General features: G+C 29.4%; 3 protein-coding genes across 4 annotated transcripts; 2 read left to right on the top strand and 1 right to left on the bottom strand.

Moving 5' to 3' along the window:
• The first annotated feature begins 2,657 nt into the window (after positions 1–2,657).
• Positions 2,658–7,180, top strand: LOC125877835 (2-oxoglutarate-dependent dioxygenase 19-like). The gene is made up of 4 exons (XM_049559104.1): positions 2,658–3,050; positions 4,476–4,723; positions 5,910–6,234; positions 6,802–7,180. The coding sequence occupies exons 1-4, from the start codon at positions 2,658–2,660 to the stop codon at positions 7,045–7,047; spliced, it is 1,212 nt and encodes a 403-aa protein (XP_049415061.1). The 3' UTR covers positions 7,048–7,180.
• A 7,045-nt stretch (positions 7,181–14,225) lies between these two features.
• Positions 14,226–18,708, top strand: LOC125877834 (protein DOWNY MILDEW RESISTANCE 6-like). Its single transcript, XM_049559103.1, has 4 exons — positions 14,226–14,435; positions 16,638–16,885; positions 17,360–17,684; positions 18,265–18,708. The coding sequence occupies exons 2-4, from the start codon at positions 16,725–16,727 to the stop codon at positions 18,517–18,519; spliced, it is 741 nt and encodes a 246-aa protein (XP_049415060.1). The 5' UTR covers positions 14,226–14,435; positions 16,638–16,724; the 3' UTR covers positions 18,520–18,708.
• Positions 18,709–21,960: 3,252 nt separating this feature from the next.
• On the bottom strand, positions 21,961–23,664 carry LOC125876574 (tryptophan decarboxylase TDC1-like). 2 transcript variants are annotated; one of them, XM_049557784.1, is made up of 2 exons: positions 22,621–23,664; positions 21,961–22,469 (listed from the first exon to the last, which is right to left on the bottom strand). In XM_049557784.1, the coding sequence occupies exons 1-2, from the start codon at positions 23,662–23,664 to the stop codon at positions 21,999–22,001; spliced, it is 1,515 nt and encodes a 504-aa protein (XP_049413741.1). In that variant the 3' UTR covers positions 21,961–21,998. The 2 variants fall into 2 exon arrangements, with proteins under 2 accessions (XP_049413741.1, XP_049413742.1); XM_049557785.1 differs by having other exon boundaries at positions 21,961–22,493; positions 22,645–23,664.
• Positions 23,665–27,654: the final 3,990 nt, after the last annotated feature.

Genomic DNA, 27,654 nt, shown 5'->3' with positions numbered 1-27,654 from the left:
TGAGTTCCCTTGCAACGTACCTATGTTTTCTAGTTGATTTCTACACTCTAAGGTATGTCTAAACATCATGAAATCCTCCATAAACATCAGATCATGAACCTTGAATCCATAATTCAATTCAAGGAAAGTTAAGAGTCAAGTCAAGAGAAGTTCATAGAATTTTCCAAAAGTCTTTTACAAATGTTTTAACTTTGTTTTAAGACTTGAGTTTTGAGTTGAGTAAAGAGTAAATTAAAGATTGAATTTCTTCGAAAAAAAGTATATGGGGACTATGTATTCCCAAAGAGTAAAATGTTTTCACATTTAAACAATAAATGAAACTTTGATTTCTAAAAGAGCCTTTAAGCTAGTTTTTCAGTAAAGAGTAAATGCTTTCACAATTAAGCAAAAGAGGAAACTTTGTTTTCCAAGATAGTCTTTGATCTAAGTTTTGAGCAATTATCTCAAACCACAGAAATAAGTTATATTTTTAAACATAAGAGCTAGTATTATATTTTGGGAGTAGTATTGAGCACCGACATGGGGGAAAGTTCAAACAACTCTCAGCCCCCATAAACCATGTAGTCATCTTGGGTAGAAAAGAGTCATATATACTTTTTAGATGATTCCTTGGTGCTTTTTAGCATAGACTAGTGGATCCACTTAGTAGTCAGGTTCTATACCCTCGGCAAGGTATAGGACGGCCCTGGCAGCGTGAGGCAAAACGGTATAACATCACAATAGCTCTTAAGTGATAGTTATCGGTTAGAAAACTCCCACAAAAGTATTTTATATTGAGAATCACTGGTAGATATTATATTGTTCAGATGCAAAAAGCATGTTTGCCATACCGATATATATGGAAGTCCAGCTGTTGTCAAATTCCAAATGTCAAACTCAAATAGTAACTTTTTGTGGCATGATCAAAGGAGATTTTAGGAACTTTTTATGGCATGATCAAAGGAGATTTTAGGAGTCTGTGGACATCCATTTACATCATTTCTTTGACAAGCTCCCGACTTTTTAATTAAAAAAGAAGGGAAAAGAATTTGATATATTCTTTAATTTTATTATTTAGAGAGTATATATTTATCGTTATGAAAGAGTCTCATATCTGTTATACAAGTGATTCACATATACTTTTTTTCTCTAATGGAAAAAATTGGTTTTAATTTATCTTTTCAATTTTTTAAATATATTCTTTTTGAAAAAAATATAGTCCATATGGGGTATATTTGATCCTCCTCACACATATATTTTAATTTTTTTACTTTTTTGTTTCAACGACTAATTTAAATTTATTATTTTGGTGGTCAGATTTATTTATGTTTCACTAATTTTCTTGTAAATTTTAATTATAAATGCCCCATTTTTTTATTTTTACAAATACAAAAACTAAATTACAATATAGCTGCAAAAAAAAAAAGTTTTAAATTTTTTCTTTACACTAAAGAATGAAAGAAAAAAAGAATAAGAAACTCGAATAATGAAAATCAAAGAATTCAAAAAATAATTTTTGTATGAAAATGATTAAAATATACCTTGAACTTTGCTAGAAGGATCATATATATACCCCTACATGTTTTTTTAAAAAAATTAAAGTAAAAGAGATAAATTTAAAACTATTTTTTTCACTTCGTTAGATGAAGGGTATATGTGACCTCCTTTTGTAATGGTTAGGGTCAGAGGCGTATTTAGGATTTTGCGATGATGGGTGCACTATTATAAAAAGGTTGATCTATGATATAAATTTGATCAGTTTGACATTTAGGTTTTTACCACTGAAAATCGTTAAAATTTTAAAATTATAGGTCTAAACTTAATTCTTATATATATATATATATATATATATATATATATATATATATATACATACATACCGATTACCACTTAGAAAAGTGTTATCTAATTTTAGAAAGAAAAATAAAACAAGATAAATATAAAATTCAAATTTCTAGCCTTGCGGAGAGAAGTGCACCTAGTCATAATCGCATTATGTGATACTTCAAGTATGGGTTCACACATCTATATTCAATATTTTTTAAAAAAATATAACACTACTATATATGATCACGGGAGGGAACCATGGGTTCACGTGAACCCGGTGAACCCCCCCCCCTCCTCAGATACACCTCTAGTTAGGGTCAGGGGCGGCTCTAATAAATTGGTGGCCTAAAGTAAAATCCGAATGGAGGCCTTAAATTCGAATATATATATTTTATGAAGTTTATTATAGCCAATTATTTAATCTTTCTTAAGACATAGTACTCATAATTTGTCAAACTTCTATTACTTCCTTGCTCTTTTATGAAAAAATTATATTTTCTACAAATTATACGCGATATTTAAAAAAATATATATGTATAACCTATTGTATTTTTAAAAAATGAGGTCCCTCAAATTTTGGGGCCTGAGGCAGTTGCTTTTTTTTCAAAGTTGTAGAGCCGCCACTGGTTAGGATATATAGTTATTTGTATAACGGTAAGAATATATATGAGCCACTTTTATAACGAGAGGTATACCAACTCATAAAGTTAAAGGGTATATCGAAAGATGCAAAAAGCATGTTTGCCCTTTGATCATTCTTTCCTCCATACAGATACTTGTGTATAATAGTAGTAATATAATACTCTTAAGTAATAAACAGAAACTAGGTCTATTCTTTGAAAACTGCTCCAATGGCAAATACACTTCAACTCAACCACTGCAACCAAGGTATTTTGATGAGCATGTACAATGCCACATTAATGCCTATTGCAACTTGGTCAAAAACACACAGAAAAACAGCCCCCATCTCTTCCAACAGCCCAGTAATGGCTCTAAATAATAGCAGCTATAATAAGAGTATTGATTACAAAAAAGGTGTAAAGTACCTAGTTGACAATTCAAAGAACATGAAAGTGCTGCCTTCCCAGTTTGTTTTGCCAATTCCAGAAGGTGAAAGGCCATCATTGGCCATTGATGGTTCCATTCCAGTTATAGATTTGAGTGGCCTCAATGGACCTGTTGAACAAAGACTATCAACTATACATGCCATTAGTTCTGCATGTGCTCTATGGGGATTCTTTAGGGTAACTTTAACTTTCCCAACTCTTTCTTGCATTATATTTTCAGTTTTAAGTTAAGTGTACTTGTCCCCATTAGATAAAATCAATTAATGGTCACTCAACTTTATTTTATAACTCAAAAGTTGTTTAATGAGTTGTGTGTTTGGCATAAAGAAAAACATTTTTTAAAAATATTTTTCATGTTTGATTAGCTTAAATATTTTGAAAAATGTTTTACAAATCAACTTATTTTTCTCCAATTTATGAAAAATGCTAAATATTTTTCAAAACTCTTTTTCAACCACACCTCAACTTTCCACCCTAACTCACCGATTCCCACTACTAATTCGAGATCCGATTCCTGATTCTCGATTTGGAATCTGACTCATGACTTCGACTTGAGACACAACTTGCGAGTACCTAGTTGGATGAGGTTTGGATCCCGGTTTGAGTATGAGGAAATTTCATAATTGGCAAAGAGATTAAACTTAATAAGTCTCTTTAATTACAGTTTGTTTAGTTACGCTCTATAACTATAGTTTCACTTGCTATGAGTATTATTTAAAAAATTTGCTTTTCAATATACAAATTTTGTATTTATGCATTTAGAATTTTCTCAAAACTTATACAAATCAAATGTATCAACAAGATACAAGCTTAGGGTAAACATATACAAATTCTAAATTTATACAATTAGAAAAATTCTAAATTTATACAATTAGGAAAATTCTAGATTTATATAGTTAGGAACAAAATTATACAAATTCTGGACTTTTACGATTATGAGCAGAATTACACAAATTGTGGACGTGGACCATGTAATTATGATCTTAAGTCAATGGTGAATGGTAATTTAATTAAAGTGTTACTGTGTTAACTAATTAACTAGTATATGTTTGCTTATCCGCGCAATTTTCCCTTTGAGTATCAGATTTCGGGTCAAGATTCAAGGTCGGATCCCAAATCCGATGTCAGGGTTGGATCACTAGTCAAGTGTCAAGGTGGGGTTCTGAGTTGGGTGTTGGAGTTGGAGTCGAGTTTTAGGTTGAGAGTCGAGGTCGAATCTGATTCAGAAGTCGGATTTCTGGTCGAAAGTCGAGGTTGGATCTCGATTCGAAAATCAGATCTTGGGTCGAGAGTGTGGTCGGACCACAAAGTAAATTAAGTACTTTTAACCCTCACATCCTAACCATAGACTTTTGTTTACAAGTTACTTTCTTACGGTCATAAATATATATTTTGATTTATTGTGCATGAAAGTAATAAATGTGTACTTATTACTCTTTTTGTTTTAATTTATGTGTTCCATTTAAATTGTGAGAGAGTCAAATCAAATTTGTCTTGACCATATACTTTTCGTATGCCTTTTAATATTTATTTATTTTTTAAAAAAATAAAGATTTTGTGTTCAAATCATTTTTGACAAATAAAGAGTTAGAATATCCACAGGTGACTAATCATGGTATAAAAGTCTCCCTCATGGATGGAATGCTTAAAGTCATGGAAGATTTTTTCAATCTTCCATTAGAAGAGAAAATGAGATACGGTTCAGATGATGTGATGGATCCAGTTAGATATGGAACAAGTTTGACCACTACCAGAAAGCATGCCCTTCATTGGAGGGACTTTCTCAGGCACTATGGTGGTCTAATTCCACATACCTATCACCTTTGGCCAGATAATCCTCCTACCTACAGGTAATTATCATCGTATCCAATTACGTTTGAATATAATATATCTAAAACAAATTATACACAATTTAACTCGCATGTATCTAAGATACATGTATATAAATCGTCAGATACATGAATCTAGCGAATAAAATGTGATACAAATGTTAATTTGATAAACTAATGTGTCAGGACATAATTACAATCTAAACTAGTGGAATATGTGTTATCTGAACAAAAATATATTAGAAAAGATCATTGGGCCAGGTAGGCTCTCCAATCTCCATAATAATTATAACTCATATCTTTAGCTAATTTAGCTCTTATACACAATTATTCAAGTCGGGTTATTTTATTATTAAGATAGGTGAATTCTTATAAATCTATCTCCTGAGAGAGCAGAACATGATAATTTTTAATCATCTAGTTCAAGCAAAAATAAAAGGAACCAAAATGCTTTTATATGGTACATATATTTACACCTACATACATATATGATTATTTTTTTTCAAAAAAAGTTCAAATAAATAATGAATTTTATAGGTTTATTCAACTCATTGTACTCCTTGGCAACACAAGTTGAAAGTTACTTTTATTCTATCACACCCTTCTATAATTGATGGGATGTGTTCCTTGATTACAATATTTTGAATTTTTATATATGTTTCACTATTAAAATCCTTATATATAGGTATACTTTATTTCAAAATGTCCCACTTCACCTATTCCAACGAAAATCTGGCTTTAATATCAATTTTGTAGGAAATATAGAAGGAAAATATTTTTCTTCAAAGAATGCTCAAGTTGTATTAGGCTACTTAAGATCACTTGAGATTATTATAATCATTAGCTACATTTTTATTTATACTATTCAAAATATCAATCAAAGATCTTGCACAAATAACTAGATATATGTATCATAATTTACTAGATACATATATTACAAAATTTTAAAATACTCCTTAATAAACTATGAGATAATGTTGAAAGACTAAACATTGGATAATATCCTTGTGAATGCATTAATTCCAAAATAGTTACTATGTATACATTATTTCAAAATGTCCCACTTCACATTCGAAGAGATCATAGTGGTAGGCTTTTTTTTAATTCCTCTTGCCTCATGGTCGAAGGTGGAGATTAGTAATTACCACCTGAGTAACTCCTCTTATCGTAAAGGTTCTAATCAATTTGTACATGTATATGTGTAAAGGGACGTTGCAAAAGAGTACTTAAAGGAAGTTTGGCAACTTGCGGTAATAATATTTAGTGCAATATCAGAAGGATTAGGGCTTGATCCAGATTACATAGAGAGTTCACTTGGAAATGAAGGAACTCAATTAATAATTTCAAATTATTATCCTGCATGTCCTGAGCCAGACAAGACATTGGGACTTGCTCCACATTCAGATCATGGTGGTCTCACTATTGTGATGGACAATGGCATTCCTGGCTTGCAAATTAAACGCAATCAAACATGGTACTCTGTCCCCAGTATACCTGGCACTTTTGTTGTCAATCTAGGAGATTTTTTGGAGGTTAGTGTCATTATTTTTGCTTTCAATTTAACGTAGATACTTTGATCGTGAGTGTCAAATAATTACAATACTTTCAAATAAAAGGATTGGCTAGGACAGTTTAAAATACGAGAAATTACACCCAATGAACTTAGAAATGAATAATTTTGAGCTCTTGACCCGCTCGTCTGACTGACAAGTAGGGTCAAAAGTTCAACATCACTCATCTCAAAAGTCATTTTGGTAAATATCAAAAGGTTAGTTGAACTAGATGAGCCGAGTCAAAATGACTAAATGAGTTATTATAACTCAACCTATCCACTTTTACTAAGTTCCAATTTCTTTACTTTTTTCTTATAATTTATTTAATTAAGAACTGGTCTTTTTTCTTCTTTCTTTTGCCTATACATAGTATATATATCATATATTTTGACAATGTTTCTATGGGTCAGTTAGGTCATATAGCTAGCATAAATCAGCCCAACTTTCTATAAATTGAATTGAGTCGGTAAAAATAGATTGAATTAATAAATCAATACGTTATTGATCCTATCAAATTTAGACAAATTGAGTGAATCATATTCTCAGGTATTGAGTAATGGAAAGTACAAGAGCGTAGAGCATCGAGCAATAGTAAGTGCGGAGGCGGTTCGGATCTCTATAGCAGTGGGTCATGGCCCAGAAATGGACGCAATAGTTCAGCCTGCAAGCCCACTTATTAAAGAAAAGAGTGAAAGCAATTATCGGCCCATTGTTTACAAGGACTATATTAGAGCCCAACAAAGCACTATTAAGAGAGGGAAAAGTGCCTTGGATGAGATAATGAACAACTAAATTTGAAGTTACGTCAATCCTCGTACATGATCATGTTTCTAATAAGCAAGTTAACTAAAGTGTGATGTGTGCTTGCATGGTGTCGTTTGGTTTGAATTCAAGTTATGATAAGATAAGTATGCTAAAATTATTTATATATCGTCTTTACTAAAAATATATGGTGCTTAATATTTGTCATTTCAGAAAATCAATGCATGAATGAAATTTTTCTTTCTATATTTACCCTTGTGAGTTAGTATTGGCTTTGAAAGTGTGAATTTGACCAACATATAAAAACTAAATGATTAATTCATGTTCATTGGTAAATTTAATTAATAAAAAATCAATTAATTTATGGTCATTTATTGAAAAATTTACTTTAAAAATACTAAATAAGGGTACAATGGTAAACTCGCATAGTTTCTTAAGAAGCGTACAAGAGCATAGAGCATCGAGCAGTAGTCAATGCGAATTTAATATTTGGAGATTAAACTTATATTTGAACATGTATTCCATTAGAAAAAACGTCAAACTAATAAAATTTTGAAACTTGAAAAACTCAAAATTTAATATTTAAAAATTATATTAAAAAAATACTATATTTCACAATAATTAAAAAATATTTAAAAATTATAATAAAAAATAAATTAATTTGAATCTCAAAATTTAGAAAATGCTACATAAATTTATGAATAGGGCATGAAATTTTATGTTTTCTCTAAATAAATTTTATATATTTTAAAAATCAAATAAAAAATATTGTAGGCACCAATAAAATTTGAAAGAAGCTTACATAAATTAAAACGAGGGAATACCATATATGCCTAATTCATGATAGGCCCATCAATTTCCTAGCAAAATGTCTACGATTAAAAATCACCGACTTGTCAAGATTCAAATTTGAATTGGTTCCTGGTCTACTACACGTTGAATGAAAATTTTTATGGTGGTTGAGGCACAACCAATAATAGTTGTGTGAGGGCTCTATTTTCTTTTGACAAGTGTTTTCTATGGGTCTCTCTTATTGTCACACTTTCTCTCTCTCACACTTCCATTTTCTCAAATTTTACCCTTTCCTTTACCAATATTTTTACATTTTTTTTTTTAGTCCTACCTTTAGTGAAAAAAATTAATTCATACAATTACTTATTTTGTGCTTTCACAAATTCATTTGTTTGACTCTTTTTTTCTATTAATTTTCGTAAACCACAAAAAAAAATGAATCTATAAAAGTTTTGTTTCACATTTTAAGATATTAAACATAAAGAAAATCTTTAACGAGAAACACAAAATCAATATTGGCAATATTTATTGGATACATGCCATAGAAGTGGAAAATTTAACAAATTTGAAAAAGAAAAGATAATTGAGTGTTTGATATCATTAATACATTATTATTAATATTAATCATAAACAAAAATAAAAAAACATATTTGATAACTAAGAATTGAGTGATTAAAATTGAAATCTAAAAAAAAATAAAAATTAATGACTAAAATTTAAATAATTAAATTAAATTATATATTTAAGTGTAATAAAAAATGCCGATTGAATTTTAGTAGTTCAATTGGTTGATTACATGAATTTTTACTTTATTGAAGAAATTTCAATTTCTTTTTTAATTTCACTATCCTCAATTTTCTTGAATTCATCCAAAAATATAAATAAATTTAATTTTTTTCGACATATTACTTTAATTTCTCTTCAAATAAATAATAATAGAGATATAAAATATATAATAGATATCGTGGATGAGTTTCAAAGTTTCTTTATTAAACAAAAAATAAAAAAATAAAATTTACACTAAGAATTAACAAGCAAAAAAAGAAAATGCAAGTACTCCAAAGAAAATATTAAAATTGAAAAAGAAAAAATAGGGAAGTAAGTACACTATGGATCACTGTGACAGCCAAATGAGGCCTCACACAACTGATAGTATGTGTACCTCGCCCAAAATAAAAATTTTCCACGTTGAATGAGTATATATTACTAGTATAAAATTGAGTGGGCATTTTCACGTGAGATATTTATAGTGAAACGTAAATTCCAATGGTGAGATATTTATAGTGAAACGTCAATTATAAAAAGAGTACTGCTAATTGGCAAGACAAAATTTTGGCATGAATTGTCAAGACACGGGTCAATGACAAAAATGCCCCTTTTGCTCCAAAACTATTTGTATTTCCCTCCAAAAATGAAAATCACTTTTGACATTTACTTTACTCTTTATATCACCTTCCACCACCTCTCCTACATCTATCATTCTTCACTCTCATCCGTTCTTATTTTAATTTGTTGATCAAAATTTATTTTATTTTTGGATTTATATAATTTTAACTAAATGGAATCGACTAGTCAGAATAGCCAATTAAACGATGTAAAAATTGACAAAAAACAAATATATTTGAACAAAGGTAGTTTAATCAATTCGGATTTGTCGTTGGCTTATTATTTTATTCCAAATTAAAATTATGAACGAAAAGGGAAAAAAACACTATTTAAAATGACAACGTATGGAGACCCAAACTTGATAGTAATAGAAGTAAATCTTACCCAAAAAAACGAAAAAATTCAATAAAGTATAAAATTAAATAAAAATTTCTTGGACAGTGTGAAATAAATAATTATTACAACTTGAGCTTTTCAAAAGTGGTTTAAATTTTAAAAAGCTTAGAAAAAATTTGATAGTGTCAGTTGTGCCAGGCCTTTTTGCCATTTGTAAATGTGGGGCCAGACTGTACTTATTCATTTCCTCACTTTATCTCTTCCAATTTTAATCTTTTCTTTTACTTGCATTTTCTTTTTTGCTTGCAACTCTTATTATAATTTTATTTTGATAAATAAACTTTGAAACTCACCCCCAGTATATATATATATATATAAAAAATTAATTTGAGGGAAAACTAAAGTGATATGTTAGAAAATTTTTAATTTTTTTTGGATGAATTCAAAGAAATTGAAGATAGTGAAATTAAAAAAAAAATTGAACTCTCACCAATAAAGTAAAAAATCACTCAATTATTTTAATTATTTAAATTTTAGTCAAAAATTTATTTTTTGAGATTTCAATTTTAATCACTCAATTTTTAATTGCCAAATATATTTTTATTTTTATTTATTCTATAACCACTTAATGTTTTTAATGTTTAATATTAATAAATTTTTTCGTTCTTCATTGTATCTTTTTTCAATGCAAAAATCCATTTTTTATTTTATCTTTGCATCTTCTAAAGCTTTTTTTTTTTTAGTTCTATCTCTCAGTGTAAAATTTTTTTATTCAAACTACTATTATTTTGTGCTTTCACAAATTTATTTGGTTAATTTTTTTTTTATTAATTATATCTTTGTAAATAAATAAATAATTTTATATAACTATTTTTAATAATATAAATAATCAATATCGAGATAAAAAATAATATCAAAATGTTAGAAATAGAATGAGTCCGGCAAGATTTTTTGGATATCATATTTTTCATGAATAAAATTATTTAAGTGGAAGTATAAAATTTGGAAGAATTGTTAGAAAAGAAACTAAAGGAAAAAAAGTAAGAAAGAGAAAAAGAAAGCGTTAAAAGGTAGAGAGAAAGATGTTTGGCCATTTTTTTGAAATGAATCCACTTGGCAAAATATAAATGGGCCTCATATAACTTTTGTCTGCCACATCATATTTGTGCCTCATGCATGATAAAAAAATTTCAAAAAGTTGTGATTTTAAAAGTATTAAAAGTGATATTACTTTTGAGGGTAATTTAGGTACACGAAATAAATAAATTTACCTAAACACCCTTAACTTTTCACCAAAATTACAAAAATACTTTATTTTTGTTGCTCATGTCATTTCGTGCCAAAAATCTGTCTTGCCAATTATATTTTCCGTTATAAAAAAGGACAGTAGGTGAGAAATAACAATCTGTCGTTCTGTTGTCTTTTAGCCACAACAATTATTTTCCTTATATATATATATATATTGTTGTGGCAAAAAGACAACAGAATGACAGATTGTCATTTCTCACCTACTGTCCTTATATATATATATATATATATATATAATTCTACTCTTAAAAAAGAGTAAAAATTTTAAAAAATAAAAATAAAAATTAGTTTTATACCAACAATATCTTTTTCTTGATTAAATTTCAACTTCAAATATGAAACAACAATAACAATAAATTCAGTAAAGTTCAACAAAATAAAATTTGAAGAAGATATAATATACATAAATCTTATCAATATCTTATAGAGAGATGAGAATAATTTTTGTATCTTTTACTCTTAGCAAATAATATATTGCTATTGACACAAAATTTTATTTAAACACCTCAACTAAACAATATGTTCATTTTAAATCATGTGGAGTCTCGTATGTCATTCGGAATGAAAGAGACTACAAATAACTTCTTATACTTTGTGCTCCTTCTACTTAAAAGAACGAAATTGATAACAACAAATTAAATTTATGATAAAAATATAATAAATAAAAATCTAAATCTAATTTTTTTTTAAAATCAAAATGAATAAAAGCGAAAGTTTATTTGGGAAGAGATGAGGAAGGAGGGGGGGGGGGGGGGGGGGTAGTTGTAGTGGAATTTTAGAAGATAGGTAATTTAATTTATTATTGTTGGCTGAAATTTATTTTTCCTTATAATATATTTTTAGAAGTATTATTTTTCACTCAATTGCCACACGTTCCCTTTTAATTAGTTAATAGTGTCAGGTCATTTACGAGTGTGTTACATAGGCTAATTTTAGCTGATTATTAAAAAAGTGTCAAAATGATATAATTTTTTTTTTTACATGAGGTGTCTAAAATTTACATCGCCCAGTTAAGATGTCAAAGTGAAATTTTGTATCAATTTTAGGGAGCCACCGATAGGTTTGGACTATTGTATACTTCATGTTCTCTAATTATATAAGAGACAGTTAGTGCTGAAGCAGGCATGTCTCCATCGTCGTGCCTGCGTCAGCTTGTTTCGAAAAAAAAATTAAAAAATTTATTTCTTTTGTTTTACTTTAATTTAATTAGTACATAATGTTTTCGAAATTATTGAATCCGTTTTACCTATGACTTTTAGTTTCAAATTCAAGACTTCACGCAGAAGCAGACACGTCGACAGTTCGTGTTGAAGCATGCATGTCTCCATCGACGTGCCTGCTTCAGCGTGTTTAAAAAAAATTAAAAATTTATTTCTTCTATTCTACTTTGTTAGTTTGCGTTGAAGCAGGTACGTCGCCATCGACGTTCCTGCTTCAGTGTGTTTTGGAAGAAAAATTAAAAATTTATTTCTTTATTCTACTTTAATTTAATTAGTGTATATTTTTTTTAAAATTATGAAATTTGTTTCAGCTATATCTTTTAGTTTTAAATTCAAGACTTCACGATGAAGCAGACACGTCTCCGCCGACGTGCCTGCTTCAACGTGTTTCGAATAATTTTTTTTTAAAAAATTACTTCTTTTGTTCAACTTTAATTTGATTAGTGTATAATTTTTTTGAAATTATGAAATCGTTTTAGCTATGACTTTTAGTTTTAAATTCATATTCTTTAGTTATTGCTTTATTATTTTGAAGGTCGGTAATATTTGTTTATATCTTGTAACTACTTTGAGTAAAAAATCAACGAGCGATGACGAAAAATATATTAATTATGGACATCTTAATGTACCTCTTCACAATAAATTTACGCAAACAAAAAGTAATTGACAACTTAAATATCTAAAAATCATATTAAAATTTAATCAACTTTCTAAATTCTACCTATATCACATATATTAAAATAAAAAAAAATTAAAATATTGAACCCATGCTAGCACGGGCACCTGTGTCTAGTTTATTAAGGATTGACACTTTTGAAAATGTTTTTTCGTGTATTATAAGTGAATGATGTTTGCATACCCTTATAAGAGTTAAAAATACACATAAAGTATTTTTTTTCTTGAGTTTCATACCTAAATTATTGAGAATGTAAATTTCATATCAAAATTATCACTTATTAATTTGATAAATAATATTAATTTTGTAAGAAATAATATTAATTTTTTAATCTTTAACATTTAACTAATATTAATTATTTATTTAATTTTTATCCCGATGAAATATTTTATCATGAGGAATGCCATGTGGTAAGGTTCTTACAAATGAAATAGATAGTGTATTACATACACCATCGCTGATGTGTGTTTGTCAAACTAATAAATGATAGTTTCAATATAAAACTTACACTCTGAATAATTTAGGTATGAAACTCAAAAGAAAGGAATAAAACATATATTTTTGACACTTAATAAACATGGAGAGAAGATATTATGCAACTTTAAAAGACAATTTTACCCTTAATCCTTCCTCACTCGTCTCTTCTCATATAGTAAAGTAAAGTTTTTATAAGTAGTAATAACAGGGAGAGTAATAAAATGCAAAAGGGAAAGTAAGCTGAAAAGAGAGAACCTAGTAATCTATTCTTTGGAGACTGCTTCCATGGCAAGTACACTTGAATCCAACCATTGGAACAAGGTATGTTGACTAATTACTGCTTCTCCTTCTCCCTCATTCTCTATTAATACTCTGTCCCATTTTATATGAGTAGGGGTAGCAATTGGATTGATTGGTTTAAATTTGGACGGCTTAAAATGGATCAAGATCCAACCTAATCCAAAATGGATTGGGTCAAAACTGGTTACGTAATGGGTTAGTAACCGGTCATAACCCAATCTGTTCAATTTTTACTAAGTTTTTATAGCTTTATTTGTTACTCCTATTTTATAAGCTTTAAGTACCTAACAATTTTTTTTTTCTTTATTAATAACATATAAAAAAAAAAAAAAAAAAGAAGTTTTTAAAAAACATTTTGATAAAATTTCTCAAAAATCAATTTGGGTTACATATCAACCCAATTTTCAATAGATTGAGGTAACAAATGGCTGGGTCAATAACCAATCCAAACCTAAATGGGTTGGGTCGGGTTAGTTTGATTTTGTCATCCGTATATATAAATTAATTTGACTTAACACAAAGTTTAAGAAATTAAAACTTTTGAAATTTATAGTCTAAAAAAAGTGATAAATATTTGTGTGACTATAAATCATTTCACTAAATATAAAAATATGTCATTTTTAGAACTGATTAAAAAAAAGAATCATATACACTGAAACAAACATTTTGAGTTTTGACTAATAATATTACTATTGATATTGATTACAAAAAAAGGTGTAAAGTACCTAGTTGAAAATTCGAAGGACATGAAAATGGTGCCTTTGGAGTTTGTTTTGCCAATTCCAGAAGGTGAAAGGCCATCATTGGCCATCGATGGTTCCATTCCAATTATAGATTTGGGTGGACTCAATGGACCTGATGAACAAAGACTATCAACTATACATGCCATTAGTTCTGCTTGTGCTCAATGGGGATTCTTTAGGGTAAGTTCCCAACTCTCTCTTTTATAAAAATAATTTCTAGCGATAATAAATATGCACATTAATAAAAAAAAAAAATTGAATTGTTATTGAATTCAATGTTGCTTCAGGCTTTAACGACATTTTCAAAGAGTCATTCATTAATAATTGTCTTTAAAATATATAAAGTGAAGTGTCAAGTCACACCTAAAGTATCTTTTATTTGAGTTTCATACTTAAATTATTAAAAATGTGACTTTCATACGTAATATAAAATATAACTCATTAGTTTGACAAACACACATATCTCCTTTACTACACTTTCTTAATGATGTGTGTACTACATACTCTCTTTTATTTTAAAAAATTGTCACATCATATTCCACATGAATAACACATTCCACCTTGGTAAAAATAAATAAATTATTAGTATTAGTTAAAAGTTAAAAATTAAAGTTTTACTAGTCCAAAAACAAAATGTTTTTTTTAAAATAAAGTATAATATTTTTCTTACCTCACTCCATCACCTCTTCTCACAACAAACCCCTAACCCCATTCCCAAATTTATTTTATTTTTTAAAATTTCATTTATAAAAGTTCTTTAAAAAAAAAAACAAAATACTCCATCCCTCCTCCCCCTCCTCCCACAATTTGCAAGAAAAAAATTTAGATATTATTTTTTTTAAAAAAATAAACTTACCTCACCACACCTAACCTTCCGCTCTCAAGTTTATCTATGTTATATTCAGTGTGCAAGTAGAAAAAAATACTTTTATTTATGTTATATTCAGTGCACAAGTAGAAAAAAATATCATTTTTAAGGTGAAATATTTTATATATGTGAAATGTCATATGCCAGTCTTTCTAAATTAAGGCTTAAGTTATCTGCTACCTCTTAAAGTTGTCCGTATAATTCATTTAAACACCTCAACTAAGGTGTGTACCTACTGAACACTTTTATTGTTCAAAATGAGTATGTATTGAACAGTTTTCGCTGACATGACAAAAATTTAGATATTATTTTTTTAAAAAAATAAACTTACCTCACCACACCTAACCTTCCGCTCTCAACCTTTTCTTGTTTTATGTTATATATATATATATAATATATATATATAGGAAAGTATTTTCTACTTGCCACAAAAATTTTCTTAATGAAATTTTTATTTATGTTATATTCAGTGCGCAAGTAGAAAAAAATATTTTTCTAAAATATATGTACATATCTATTACAAAACGAATACATATGACCAGAGTGTTAGATTGGATGGGATAGAACTTATTTTTTTTTTAATTAAAAATAATATTTTTAAAAATTGAAAAGGGGTAGGTGGTTTGGGAGGGGAGGGGGTGAGTTTGATTTTTTTTTTTAAATTATAAAAGAATTTTTTTTAAAAANGAGGGGTGATGAAGTAGGGCTAAGAAAATTATTTTAATTTATTTTTAAAAAGCTAATTTTTTTTTGGCGATATATAAACTTAAATATTTAACTTTTAACTAATACTAATAGTTTATTTAATTTTTTTCAAGGTGAAATATTTTATATATGTGAAATGTCATATGTCAAAGTCTTTCTAAATAAAGATTGTATTACACACCCCATTGAGATATGTTTCTCAAACTAAAGACTGATAGTTTAGGTAATAATTTTGTATTTCTAATAGTTAGGTATGAAATTCAAAAATGGAGATAATTTAGGTGCGTTTTTTATATTTCGCTCAAAAATATATTTAATAATAATTAAATTATTATTATCAAATTAATTATCGCTAAAAATTATTTTTGAGATAATGTGTACGTAGCTAAATACAATGTTATAAGAGTATAAAAGTTCTTTGATAATCTGTTGGTAAGCAGAAATGGACATTCTTGCCTATAGATCAGAGGAATCTAGAAAGACTATTGTCAAGGTGGAATCTAGAAGGACTATTGTCAAACCAAGCATAACACACTAACTAACTAGGAATTAGAGTGAGAACCTATTCTAGAACCGTTAGGATCGTTTGGTTGGAAACAAGTTATCTGAAATTAATTATTTCAGGATAAGTTATTCCATCATGTAAATGAGATAACTAATCGTATCACTAAATTATAAATGATGGAATACATAATTTAAAGACGGCCTAATATTTCCAACAAACACAAAATAAAATAGTCATCCATTTTATCTCGGAAATTATTATATCTTATACTCTCACACTAAACGAGTCTTTGGGATATTATCAGGTGACTAATCATGGTATAGAAGTGTCCCTGATTGATGAAATGTTACGAGTGGTAGAAGAATTTTTCAACCTTCCATTGGAATAGAAAATGAGATATTGTTCAGAAAATGTGATGGATCCAGTAAGATATGGAACAAGCTTGAACACTACCAAAAAGCATAACCTCCATTGGAGGGACTTTCTCAGGCACTATGCAGGTCCACTTCCAAAAAGCTATCACCTTTGGCCAGATAATCCTCCTACCTACAAGTAAGTTACCTATCATCATGCTTAATTATAGATATTTGACATCAGTTACACTTACTACAACAAAAACAATTTTTAGCGGCAATAAATAGACACATTAATAAAGAGAGTTAAAGTCTTTACTGACATTAGTCAAGTGCCATTAGATACAATATCGCTAAAGGCTTTAAGAGTCATATACAAAGAGTGATAATTGACGCTAAAAATACATATTTAGTGGCAATTGAACTATTGTCGTTAATTAATTGCCACTAAAGACCATTTTTGATGTAGTGACTTATGAAATTGATATGAAATATGCATGATGAAATAAATATCAGATACATGAAATTGATATGGAATACGCACGATGAATTAAATATCATATACATGAAATTGATATTGTTTACACAGATACACAAAATTGATATTGGATACACAAATATATACAATTTTCTTAATTTTTCCTAATCAATTTGTACATGTATATGTGTGAAGGCAAGTTGCAAAGGAGTACTTAAAGGAAGTTTGGCAACTTAAGATAAAAATGTTTAGAGCAATATCAGAAGGATTAGGGCTTGATCCAGATTATATAGAAAGGTCACTTGGAGTTGAAGGAACTCAAATGATAGCTTCAAATTATTATCCAGCATGTCCTGAGCCAAACAAGACATTGGGACTTGCTCCACATTCAGATCATGGTGGTCTCACTATTTTGATGGACAATGGCATTCCTGGCTTGCAAATTAAACGCAATCAAACATGGTACTCTGTCCCCAGTATCCCTGGCACTTTTGTTGTCAATCTAGGAGATTATTTGGAGGTTAGTGTTGTTATTTTTTCCTTTCACACTATCGTTAGTGTCAAATAATTATGATAGGGTCAAAAGTTCAACATCACCCACCTCTAAGATTATTTTGATAAATCATCATTTAAAATATGGTAAGTTAATAATTGGTTGGGTTATTAACTTATTCATGACTACTTGAACTGAGATGAATTGAGTCAAGATGACTAAACAATGGGTTATTATAACTAGACTTGTCCAGTTTTAGTAATTTCTAATTTCTTTCCTACTTTACTTATAATTTATTTAATTTTTAAAAATATTTATTTTGACTATGTATAACGTATCAAATAAAATTTTAAAATTTGAATATTTTGACAGTGCTTCTATAAGTCAACTTGAGTCATATATTTAGCGTAAATCAATCTAATTTTTATATAAATTGAATCGGGTTGATTAAAATGGATTGAATTACAAATTTAAGCAAATTGATTGAATCATATTTTCATAATCTAATTTTATCACTTTTAATCATAATTATTAATTAAATTTTATATAGTTTGTGTATTTTAACTTTGTCATAAATTTTGAGTTTCTAAAAGAATAATTTTATTAGATACTGAGTAACGGGAAGTACAAGAGCATAGAGCATCGAGGAGTAGTCAATACAGAGGCGGCACGTATCTCTGTAGGAGTGGGTCATGGCCCAGCAATGGACGCAATAGTTCAGCCTGCAAGCCCACTTATCAAAGAAAAGAGTGAAAGTGCGTTTCGGCCCATTGTTTACAAGGACTATATTAAAGCCCAACAAACTACTGTTAAGAGAGGGAAGAGTGCGTTGCATGAGATAATGACTTCTTCCGACAACTAGAATCGGAGCTAGAAATCTGGGTATGAATTAAATCGTATTTAATAAATCTTTTTAGTGAACTTTTAGTTTGTCTAAACGTTGGATTTCATAATTTTGCAAGCCCTTCCTGAAATTCCTTTAGAGCCGGTTGAATAATCTTTATGGATTCTGTCATTTAATTGAACTTGCCAATAAAATTTGTTGTAAGACCTTATAATAATCAACTATATGAAGATCTTATTCAATTCCGAAAGCTAGTAGCATTGGTCCCAATATATTTGTATTGGAAAGCTTATTAAATAATACAAATACTAAGTGTAGAATATTTGGAATTTTTTAATATGAGATAATCAAGTTAACTATAGTGTGATGTTAAGCTTTTGGATAAGATGGTGTATATATTTTAATATAGTATCTGAGCCTGTAGAGAGCCTATGTTTGATTTTCACATGCCACCAATTATAAAAAATATATATTTCACATACTTATTCCATGAAAAATGAAATAGATCAGCATGGGAGACGGACATGTTAAAGAAATAATTAACTATGTATTTGTACATGAATATGGCAATATTTGAAAAAAAAAAATAGTACTTGAAGTTAAGTAGAAAAATGGTATTTGGATATTAAAGTTATATATATATGAACATGTATTTCACTTGAAAACATGTCAAAATTTTGTGAGGAAAAAAATTAATCAACTTTTGAAACTCGTAAAACTTCGCTTCAAGTTGGAGTAGAAAATTAACTACAAATGTACGACCAAATTAACCCAAAAAATGGAAAAAAGAGAATTTTTGATAAGTCCACATTTACCCTAAAAAATAAGGAGTGAGATTAATATAGTGAAAAAAAAGAGGTATTGAATTGAGAAACAAATAAATTTAATATAAATAGTTTATTTAAATTACTTTTGAAATTGATGTTTTTTTAATTTTGTAGGTGTGTAAAATGAATATTGAAGGGAGAATTATTATTCCGATAATAATTGACTACAAACATGTGTATTCAACCGGTTACACACGAAACGAAACCAGCTTCTATTACCTCACGCTATTTCAAATCAAACGGCGATGACAAAAAATAATTCTATTTAGAAATAATGTAAATTCTTTATAAATTTTTAATGAAATAATTTATAACTATAAAAATGCCCATGGTATATTTTAAACCATAAATTTTAAAATTTATCTTTTTAAAAAAACTTTATGTCAAATCAAACAATGTCAGGTAAATTAAAACTTGAATTACATATACAACATTACCTTCCTTCCATAAGGATCGAACTCAGATATAAGGCAATCTATTGTTGAGCTACTACTTAATTGCTTACATTATTCGTGTCTATCTTCTATATATAATATATATCGCTGCTTGATCATCAACGTAAGCCATTTTCCTTCTACAAATTAAGATTTTGATTACACGTTATATATGTATATATCCATAAACGTTCAACAACCAACAACCTAGCTAGCTAGTAATTTTCTCATCTTGCAAAGTTGTTATTTAGTGGTGGTTCTATTGCTACATCTTGAGTTATCGATCTATATCTGTGTGAAGTCAAAAACCCGCAGACATATAATTGTAACGGAAGCAGGCTTGCTTTTCACTGAGTTCATCTAAGAAAAATTTAGCCTTGTATGTACAATATGATTTAACTAACAATACAATTCTTTTTTAAACTACTGAGTACTATCATAGATAACTAACTACACATATAATCTTCCATATATAATAAGGAAGATAGTAATATTATATTGTTACAAATAGGAAATATAGTTAATTATAACAAGATAAACTCCATTGATATGTCAAAAATGTTTACATTATCAGCTACATAAGTTACTAAATCCTTTAGTTATATATGGTAGGTATTATATCTGAAATAATACTTCGTAATTCTAAGATTCTAATAATCTAAAGATTAATATATTGGAGTACTCAATGGCCGAATAGTTTTGGACTTCTTGGACCAATAAATCAATAAATTTGGAGTTAGGTTTGTGACTTAGGGTTAAGGAAATAATCTAAATTAAACTCGAATCAGTGAAACATATGAATTAATTAGTGAAGGTATGTTTATCCTTCCTTTCGAAATCTAACCCTATTAAAGAATGATAAAAGTCCCACATTGTTGGTTAATGAGATGGGTGGACTAATTATAAGACTTGGCAATCCTCCTCCCTTTGATCTAGCTTTTGGGGTATGAGTTAGGTTCAAGAATTAATTTAGCATGGTATCAGAGCAAGACCCATCTCACCCAATGTTGAGGCCCCCAAAATCAACGTGAGGTGGGGTGGGGTGTTAAAGAATATGATAAAAGTCCCACATTGTGTTGGGTTCTGAAGGTGATTAGGGCGTCATGCGGAAGCTTACAATTTGCAAATCATAAGATTGATAAATCAGATAACAAAAACTTATACTAAAGATCAAAATATTATTATATCAAAACTAATATAAAGAAAAACATTGAAACTGTTGAGAGAATAAATCTCCCCATAAACAAGACTCTTAAACGACTACATTGTGGATGTTATTGTTTTTGTGTTAGAAGAAACAAACTTATATTTATAGAGTCCTAAAACCTTTCCTACTAGAAAAGAAGTCCTAAAAGGAGAGAATAAATCAAATATAAAATAATATTATATTTTCCTTTCAAGAAAAGTAAAAACATTTATGGTAATGTTTTATTTTTTCTTTAAGGAAAAATAAATCTTAAATTATGGTAAGAAAATCAGGGCAAAACCCTAACACATTGTTGGTTAATGAGATGAGTGGACTCCTTATAAGGCTTGGACAATTCTCCTCCCTTTGAGCTAACTTTTGGGGTGTGAGTTAGGTCCAAAAACTAATTTAACATAAATAAATACACCATTATGAGTATAGAAAGAAAAGAGTTTTTCACATTAGATGTCGAATAGGATAATTAGTAAGACGTTATGCATCCTTAAAGAATATCTAGGTTGTGGATAAAAGTAGTTTATTCGCTTTGTGAGGACTTTCGATTATTAGTGACGTGAATTCTGATTGTTGCATATCTGCTTCCGCTGTGGAGAAATCTGTAAGACTCTTGATCTAGCTAGGATGTCCGATTCCAAAATACTACAAGAAATATTTACTCCTGGGAAGTAAAAATATGTTTACTGGCTTATCCTTAATAAATATCTTGAATGTAAAAGTAACTCCAATGATTTCTTAGTTACGTAAACCTTCATTTATTTAAATATGGATAAAAATTGAATGAAAAATTATAATATTTTACATGAAACATCAATTAGGAAATAGAAAAAATACTTTTTTTAAAAAACACCACTTATAATAGATAAATCAAAGAATAAAAATATACCCCTTTTTTCATTATTTATTCCACCAAAGAGCTGATAGATTAATCTTATTTCAAATATTAAGAGAACTATATCCGAAATTTAAAAAACAATCACAAATGCCAATACATACACAAATCCAAACATTTATTCTTCTTCTTTTATTTTTTAATTAAAACACACTTCTTCTCAGCAAAACTTCTGCTGACTCCTTAATCAACTTCCAAGCTGAAATTACATGTCTGTCCTCCGTCAGTGTAGCACCTACTGCAAACCTTAACATGTATATTCCACCAACTATTGTGTGTGTCATGTAAACTAGACCCGTTGAATTAACACTATCAAGCAATTTCTTGTTTAAAAACTCGATGTACACCAGTTCATGCTCCTTGTTCGGGTTGAACCGGAAGCACACGAGAGAGAAACGTCGCGGCACGACAACTTCAAACCTCGGATCAGACCTAACGAACCCTTCGAACATTTTGGCCATACGAACATCGGACCTAATGTGACTCTGAAGATTGGCTACGCCATAACTACGCATGACGAGCCATAATCGGAGAGACTTGAACTTTCGTCCCGTACCGATTTGCCAGTCTTTGTAATCAACAACCGAGTCGTATTCGGATCGTTTATTACGTAGGTACTCGGGATTCGTGCTCAATGCCTTGACTAACACGTTTGGTTCTCTCACCCACATGCAACAACAATCTAAGTAACTTAGTAGCCACNGTACCGATTTGCCAGTCTTTGTAATCAACAACCGAGTCATATTCGGATCGTTTATTACGTAGGTACTCGGGATTCGTGCTCAATGCCTTGACTAACACGTTTGGTTCTCTCACCCACATGCAACAACAATCTAAGTAACTTAGTAGCCACTTATGAGGGCTTAGGCTCAACGAGTTAGCTCGTTCGATTCCATCGAGGTATCGTCTAAACTCTGGACATATACATGCGCTCCCTCCATAAGCAGCGTCCACGTGGAACCAAATGTCGAATTCCTCAGCCAGCTGACCCAGCTGGCTGAGGGGATCGACGGCTGTAGTGGAAGTGGTCCCAACAGTAGCACAGAGGAAAAGTGGGACTAGTCCAGCAGCAACATCAGCTTCAATAATTCCACGTAGGACTACAGGAGATAAAGCGAAATCGCTTTCAATAGAAGTTTGTACCGCACGAATATTGCATGGTAAAATACCAGCTACCTTGCAGGCTTTGGTATACGTAGAGTGCGTTTGATCAGAACCGTAAACTATGAGCTTTCCGATGTTATCAGCGCCTATATTATCGAGTTTACGATCACGCGCAGCGATTAGCGTGCATAAGATCGCTTCACTGGTTGTACTTTGAAGTACACCACCACCCGTGCCAGAAAACATGAAGGTTTTTGGTAATTTCAACATATTAGCGAGCCAGTCCATGACTATCATTTCCAACTCCGTCATGGCTGGCGAAGCCAGCCAGTTAAACCCGACGGAGTTGAAACAATTGCACAGCATTTCACCAATGAACGCGGCGGAACTAACGGTAGCAGGAAAATATGCGAAGAAATTCGGGCTTAACCAATGGGTCATACCCGGGACAATATGGTTCTGGACATCTTTCATAATTGAATCGAATGATTCGGGGCAGTAGGGGGCATTTTCGGGTAATTGAGTACGGAGATAACCCGGTTCGACTTGGCTTAGAACCGGGTAGGTCTCAATATTCTTGTAGTAATCAGCAATGAAGTCCACCATTTGATGGGCTTGGGTACGGAATACTTCCGGGTCAAGTGGGTTGAATTTCGGGACATTGGATTGGGTTTGAGAGCTGTTATTGGAATCAAGGCTTCCCATGATAGATGTTTGGAACAATTTAAGGTACGTTAGTCGCTTAAATAAAGTGAAAGGAATGAGATTGATCACGGAAGAACTGTTATACCTCCTATCTTTGTTACCTTTGTAAGCAAAAATTAAGTTAGGGAAAAGGGAATTAGAGAGGGACATTTTATAGGAGAAATTAAAAGGTGTGACGAGGATTGAATTGAATGGGGAAAGAGAAAGTAAAGGAAAAAAGGTAGTTAGGAAGAGAGATATTAGAGTTGAGACAAAAAGGAGAATTTGGTATTGGTTGTAGTAATCAAAATTCAAAGCAGCCAACTTTGTTGGGTATGCGGGCAGCGGTGTCATGATCTGCCCAAATTTACTTTAAGCTCAAATAGTTAGATTTAAATGAGTTAAAAATTGGGTTGGGTCATGACCCGCCTAATTTAAATCATTTAATCTCAATAATTTTAAATATTTTTATTTAACTTTTATAATCACAATTTAAATTTCAACTCGAGAAAATATATAACAAAAATGTTACAAATGGATGGATAAATCCTAAGAGATATAAAATAAATAGTAATTTATACCTTTAATATAAGAACATGCATTACGTCAATGCAAATAAAAATTCTTAAAACGAGTTGAAATTGAAGATTAAATTGGGCTCAATTGAGGATTCTCTTAAAATGGATTAAGGTTAGAATGAGTTAGATTGTACTCAATTCAAATTATCTTGATCTAACCCTTAAAATTATGGGCGGATTAGACGGGGTACCTATGTTTGAGCTCATTTTTGACACCTCTAATATGCCGTGTGTCTTTGATTTCATTTCTGACTAAACTAGTATGGAAGANCGTCCAAGTTTACTTAGAGCTCAAATGGTTGGGCTTAAATGGGATAAAAATCAGGTTGGGTCATAATCCGCTTAATCTCAATAATTTTAACATATTGTTATTTAACTCTTATAACCATACTTTGAATTTCAACTCAAGAAATATATAACAAAAATGTTATAAATGGATAGATAAATTTTAAAAGATATAGAATAAATAGTAATTTATACCTTTAATATAGGAACATACGTTACATTAATGCAAATAAAGAGTCTTAAAACGGATTGTAATTGGAGATTAAATTGGGCTAAATTAATGATTTTCTTAAAATGGGTTAAGGTTCGAATGAGTTGAGATTGGACCCAATTCAAATTATCTTAAGTCTAACCCTATAAATTATGGACGGATTAGGCAGATTACCTATGTTTGAGCTCATTTTTGACATCTCTAGGCTCTAATATGCCGTGTGTCTTTGATTTCATTTCCGATAAAACTAGTATGGAAGAACCCAATTTTTTTTCACAAATTTTGAAAATAATTTTAATTAAATAATTTTTTTTTATAGAAATAAATTATATATATATTTGTATAATAGTAAATCATCTCATTATGTATAAAATAAATATCGTAAAAATATTATTAATATAATTAATTTTAAGTAACTTTGATAAAATAATGATTTCTGCTGTTAACTCTAGGTGGTTAAACTACACATGTAAAAAGGCATAAACTACTCATGAGGTAGTTTTGGATCTGTAATATGAAATGGTGACACAACACAACAATTGGTACAACATTAATTTCCAATTCCCTCTTATATTATGTTGTAGCTATTAGCCCTAAGTGGGACCCACATGTAAAAAAGTTATAAACTACACATGAGGTACTTTTTTGTTTGTAACAGAAAATGTTGACACAACATATATAACAATTGGTATAACATAATTAAAGCTCGAAGGTCTAAAGTGGGAGGCCGTAATTGCTCGAATACCCCTTAATTTATTCTTAATCCAAGGAAGCACACATGTTGACGGTTTCGCGTATGCTTCATTTTCAACTGCCTCTTATATAATAAATAAATAAATAGACTATGGTCTAATGAGATAGTGGATTCTGTGTATTAACTAAGATGTGGTTTTGTTACGTAGATTAATAATAAAGTCTACGTTATATACACGGTTAGCATAAGAAATTAAACTTGGTACGAGTTGAACGGTTTAAGCTTATATAAGATTTATTTATTTGTTCATCTTAACTCAATCCATCTCAATCTAGGTGTTTTTTGGGGTTGGTTACTAACTTGACTATTTATTACTAGCTCAATACATTTAGGGGTCTTTTGATAGGATATATAGAATAATACTGAATATTGTATATTAGTAATGTTGACATTAATAATATTTGTATTAGTTATATATGCTGAAATTATTTCTTATGTAGTGTTTGATTTTTGTATTAAAATTAACATGCGCGCATTGCAATATTTCTAAAAAAAATAAACATTTGTTTACAAAAAAAACCTTTCATAAGTATGGTGGAACAGATGTGAACATGATTCCGAGATGCAATTATATCTTTTATCATGTCAATGCATACATTAAAATCTTTTACATTACTTATATCATAGATTTTCATGTACTAACAATAGAATATCTTACACCAAATAGAGAATATAACTAAAAAATATATCAAACAAAATATTAATAAAACAGCCAAACGACCCTTTAGGAACATGTACATATATATATATATATATAACTTCTTCGTGGAACTGATATATTTCTTACTCAATAGTTTATTTAGTAACTTAAGTTTGAAATAATGCCAATTTGTAGCCAGTTCTATATTCAGCCAACGATATAATATGGACCAAAATGTTTCTTTATTTTCATTCTACAAAAACTAGAATTAAGTAACTAATTAATAAATAATAATGTGTTTATGTTCTTAGAGATCTTTATTCAAACGACGTACAATCTGTTTCTTATTTTACATAACTGCATGTGATTGTATTGGTAATATTAATACTGTAGTACCCTTTTGATATTAATTTATGTGAAATATATTTTTTCAAAGTCAATTCGATTAACTCTTTAATACTAAATTGAAATAGATCAATTTCAGAAACTATAAGAAAGTATTACAACTTGTAATTCGTAAATACATTTTTAAATGATTGAATTTTCTTTAGTACGAAGTCATCTTTATTAGAAAATGTTTCATTCTCTGTGGAACTTTCCAACGCAAATTCAAATTTAGTTAAGCCTCAATATAAATATCGAATATCAAATAATTTTTTTTTAAAACATTGTATTATCCGTTAGATCGTTAGAAGGAAACTGTTGTCCAAAACATGTTCCACCGTAAGGCAGAAATATTACATCAGAGTTTTGGATATGAACAATTAGTTGTTGTAGGTTAAGACTGTTCCTAATAGTCAAAGCATTTGAATATTTGACAACTATGAGATATTAATATTCTCTCGATTCGTTTTTACTTGTTTAGTATATAAAAAAATATATAAAAAAAACATATTTACTTATTTCATTAAATTTAGAGATAACTATTTATCTTCTCTAATTTATTTGTCATTAAGTTATCATTTCTCAAACTTATTATTAAAGTAGGAATAGTCAAAATTAAAATTTCAAAATACAGCAAATACAAGTAGTTTGATAAAATAATATTTTAATCAATTTAAAATAGCACACATAAATTATGTCTCACTACTCACTAGTATGTCATAATTAAATTAATTGTCGTGTGTAATGAAATGAGACAAACAATAAAAGAGCAAATTCATAAATTTGCAAATAAATTTTGCCGCTGATCAGTATGCATTCATGATGTCAATACTGATTGGCTGATAAGTGATAAGTGAAAAAATATATCTTAGAAACATAATATGAAACCGGAACGCAGGTCAAAGATTGTAGCAAAATTTATATACTCGAAGTTACTCTGATCCATTTTAGTTATTGTGTCTATTTTTAGTTATCATGGCATTTTAAAATGTAGTATAGTAATTATTATTTTTAAAATAAATAAAATTAATTATTAATTTTTATGATTATTTATATTCAGAGTAAATTCAGAATTTAAAGATGACAGGATATAGTCAGAGACGAATACATATTAGCCAAAGTGGTATCACGCGACACTGACACATAAGTATTCCCAATT

The sequence above is a fragment of the Solanum stenotomum genome, chromosome 9, assembly GCF_019186545.1.
Source record: "Solanum stenotomum isolate F172 chromosome 9, ASM1918654v1, whole genome shotgun sequence".
NCBI classification, from domain to species: domain Eukaryota; kingdom Viridiplantae; phylum Streptophyta; class Magnoliopsida; order Solanales; family Solanaceae; genus Solanum; species Solanum stenotomum.
The sequence above is the reverse complement of the archived record's forward strand: the minus strand, read 5'-3'. Positions and strand labels throughout refer to the sequence as shown.

Coding starts and splice junctions, on each gene's coding strand:
- LOC125877835 (XM_049559104.1), top strand. CDS start 2,658: ATGGCAAATACACTTCAACTCAACCACTGCAACCAAGGTATTTTGATG. Junction 3,051..4,475: donor CTCTATGGGGATTCTTTAGG/GTAACTTTAACT, acceptor GAATATCCACAG/GTGACTAATCATGGTATAAA. Junction 6,235..6,801: donor ATCTAGGAGATTTTTTGGAG/GTTAGTGTCATT, acceptor TCATATTCTCAG/GTATTGAGTAATGGAAAGTA.
- LOC125877834 (XM_049559103.1), top strand. CDS start 16,725: ATGAGATATTGTTCAGAAAATGTGATGGATCCAGTAAGATATGGAACA. Junction 16,886..17,359: donor GATAATCCTCCTACCTACAA/GTAAGTTACCTA, acceptor ATATGTGTGAAG/GCAAGTTGCAAAGGAGTACT. Junction 17,685..18,264: donor ATCTAGGAGATTATTTGGAG/GTTAGTGTTGTT, acceptor TAATTTTATTAG/ATACTGAGTAACGGGAAGTA.
- LOC125876574 (XM_049557784.1), bottom strand. CDS start 23,664: ATGGGAAGCCTTGATTCCAATAACAGCTCTCAAACCCAATCCAATGTC. Junction 22,470..22,620: donor TGAGCACGAATCCCGAGTAC/CTACGTAATAAA, acceptor AATCCCGAGTAC/CTACGTAATAAACGATCCGA.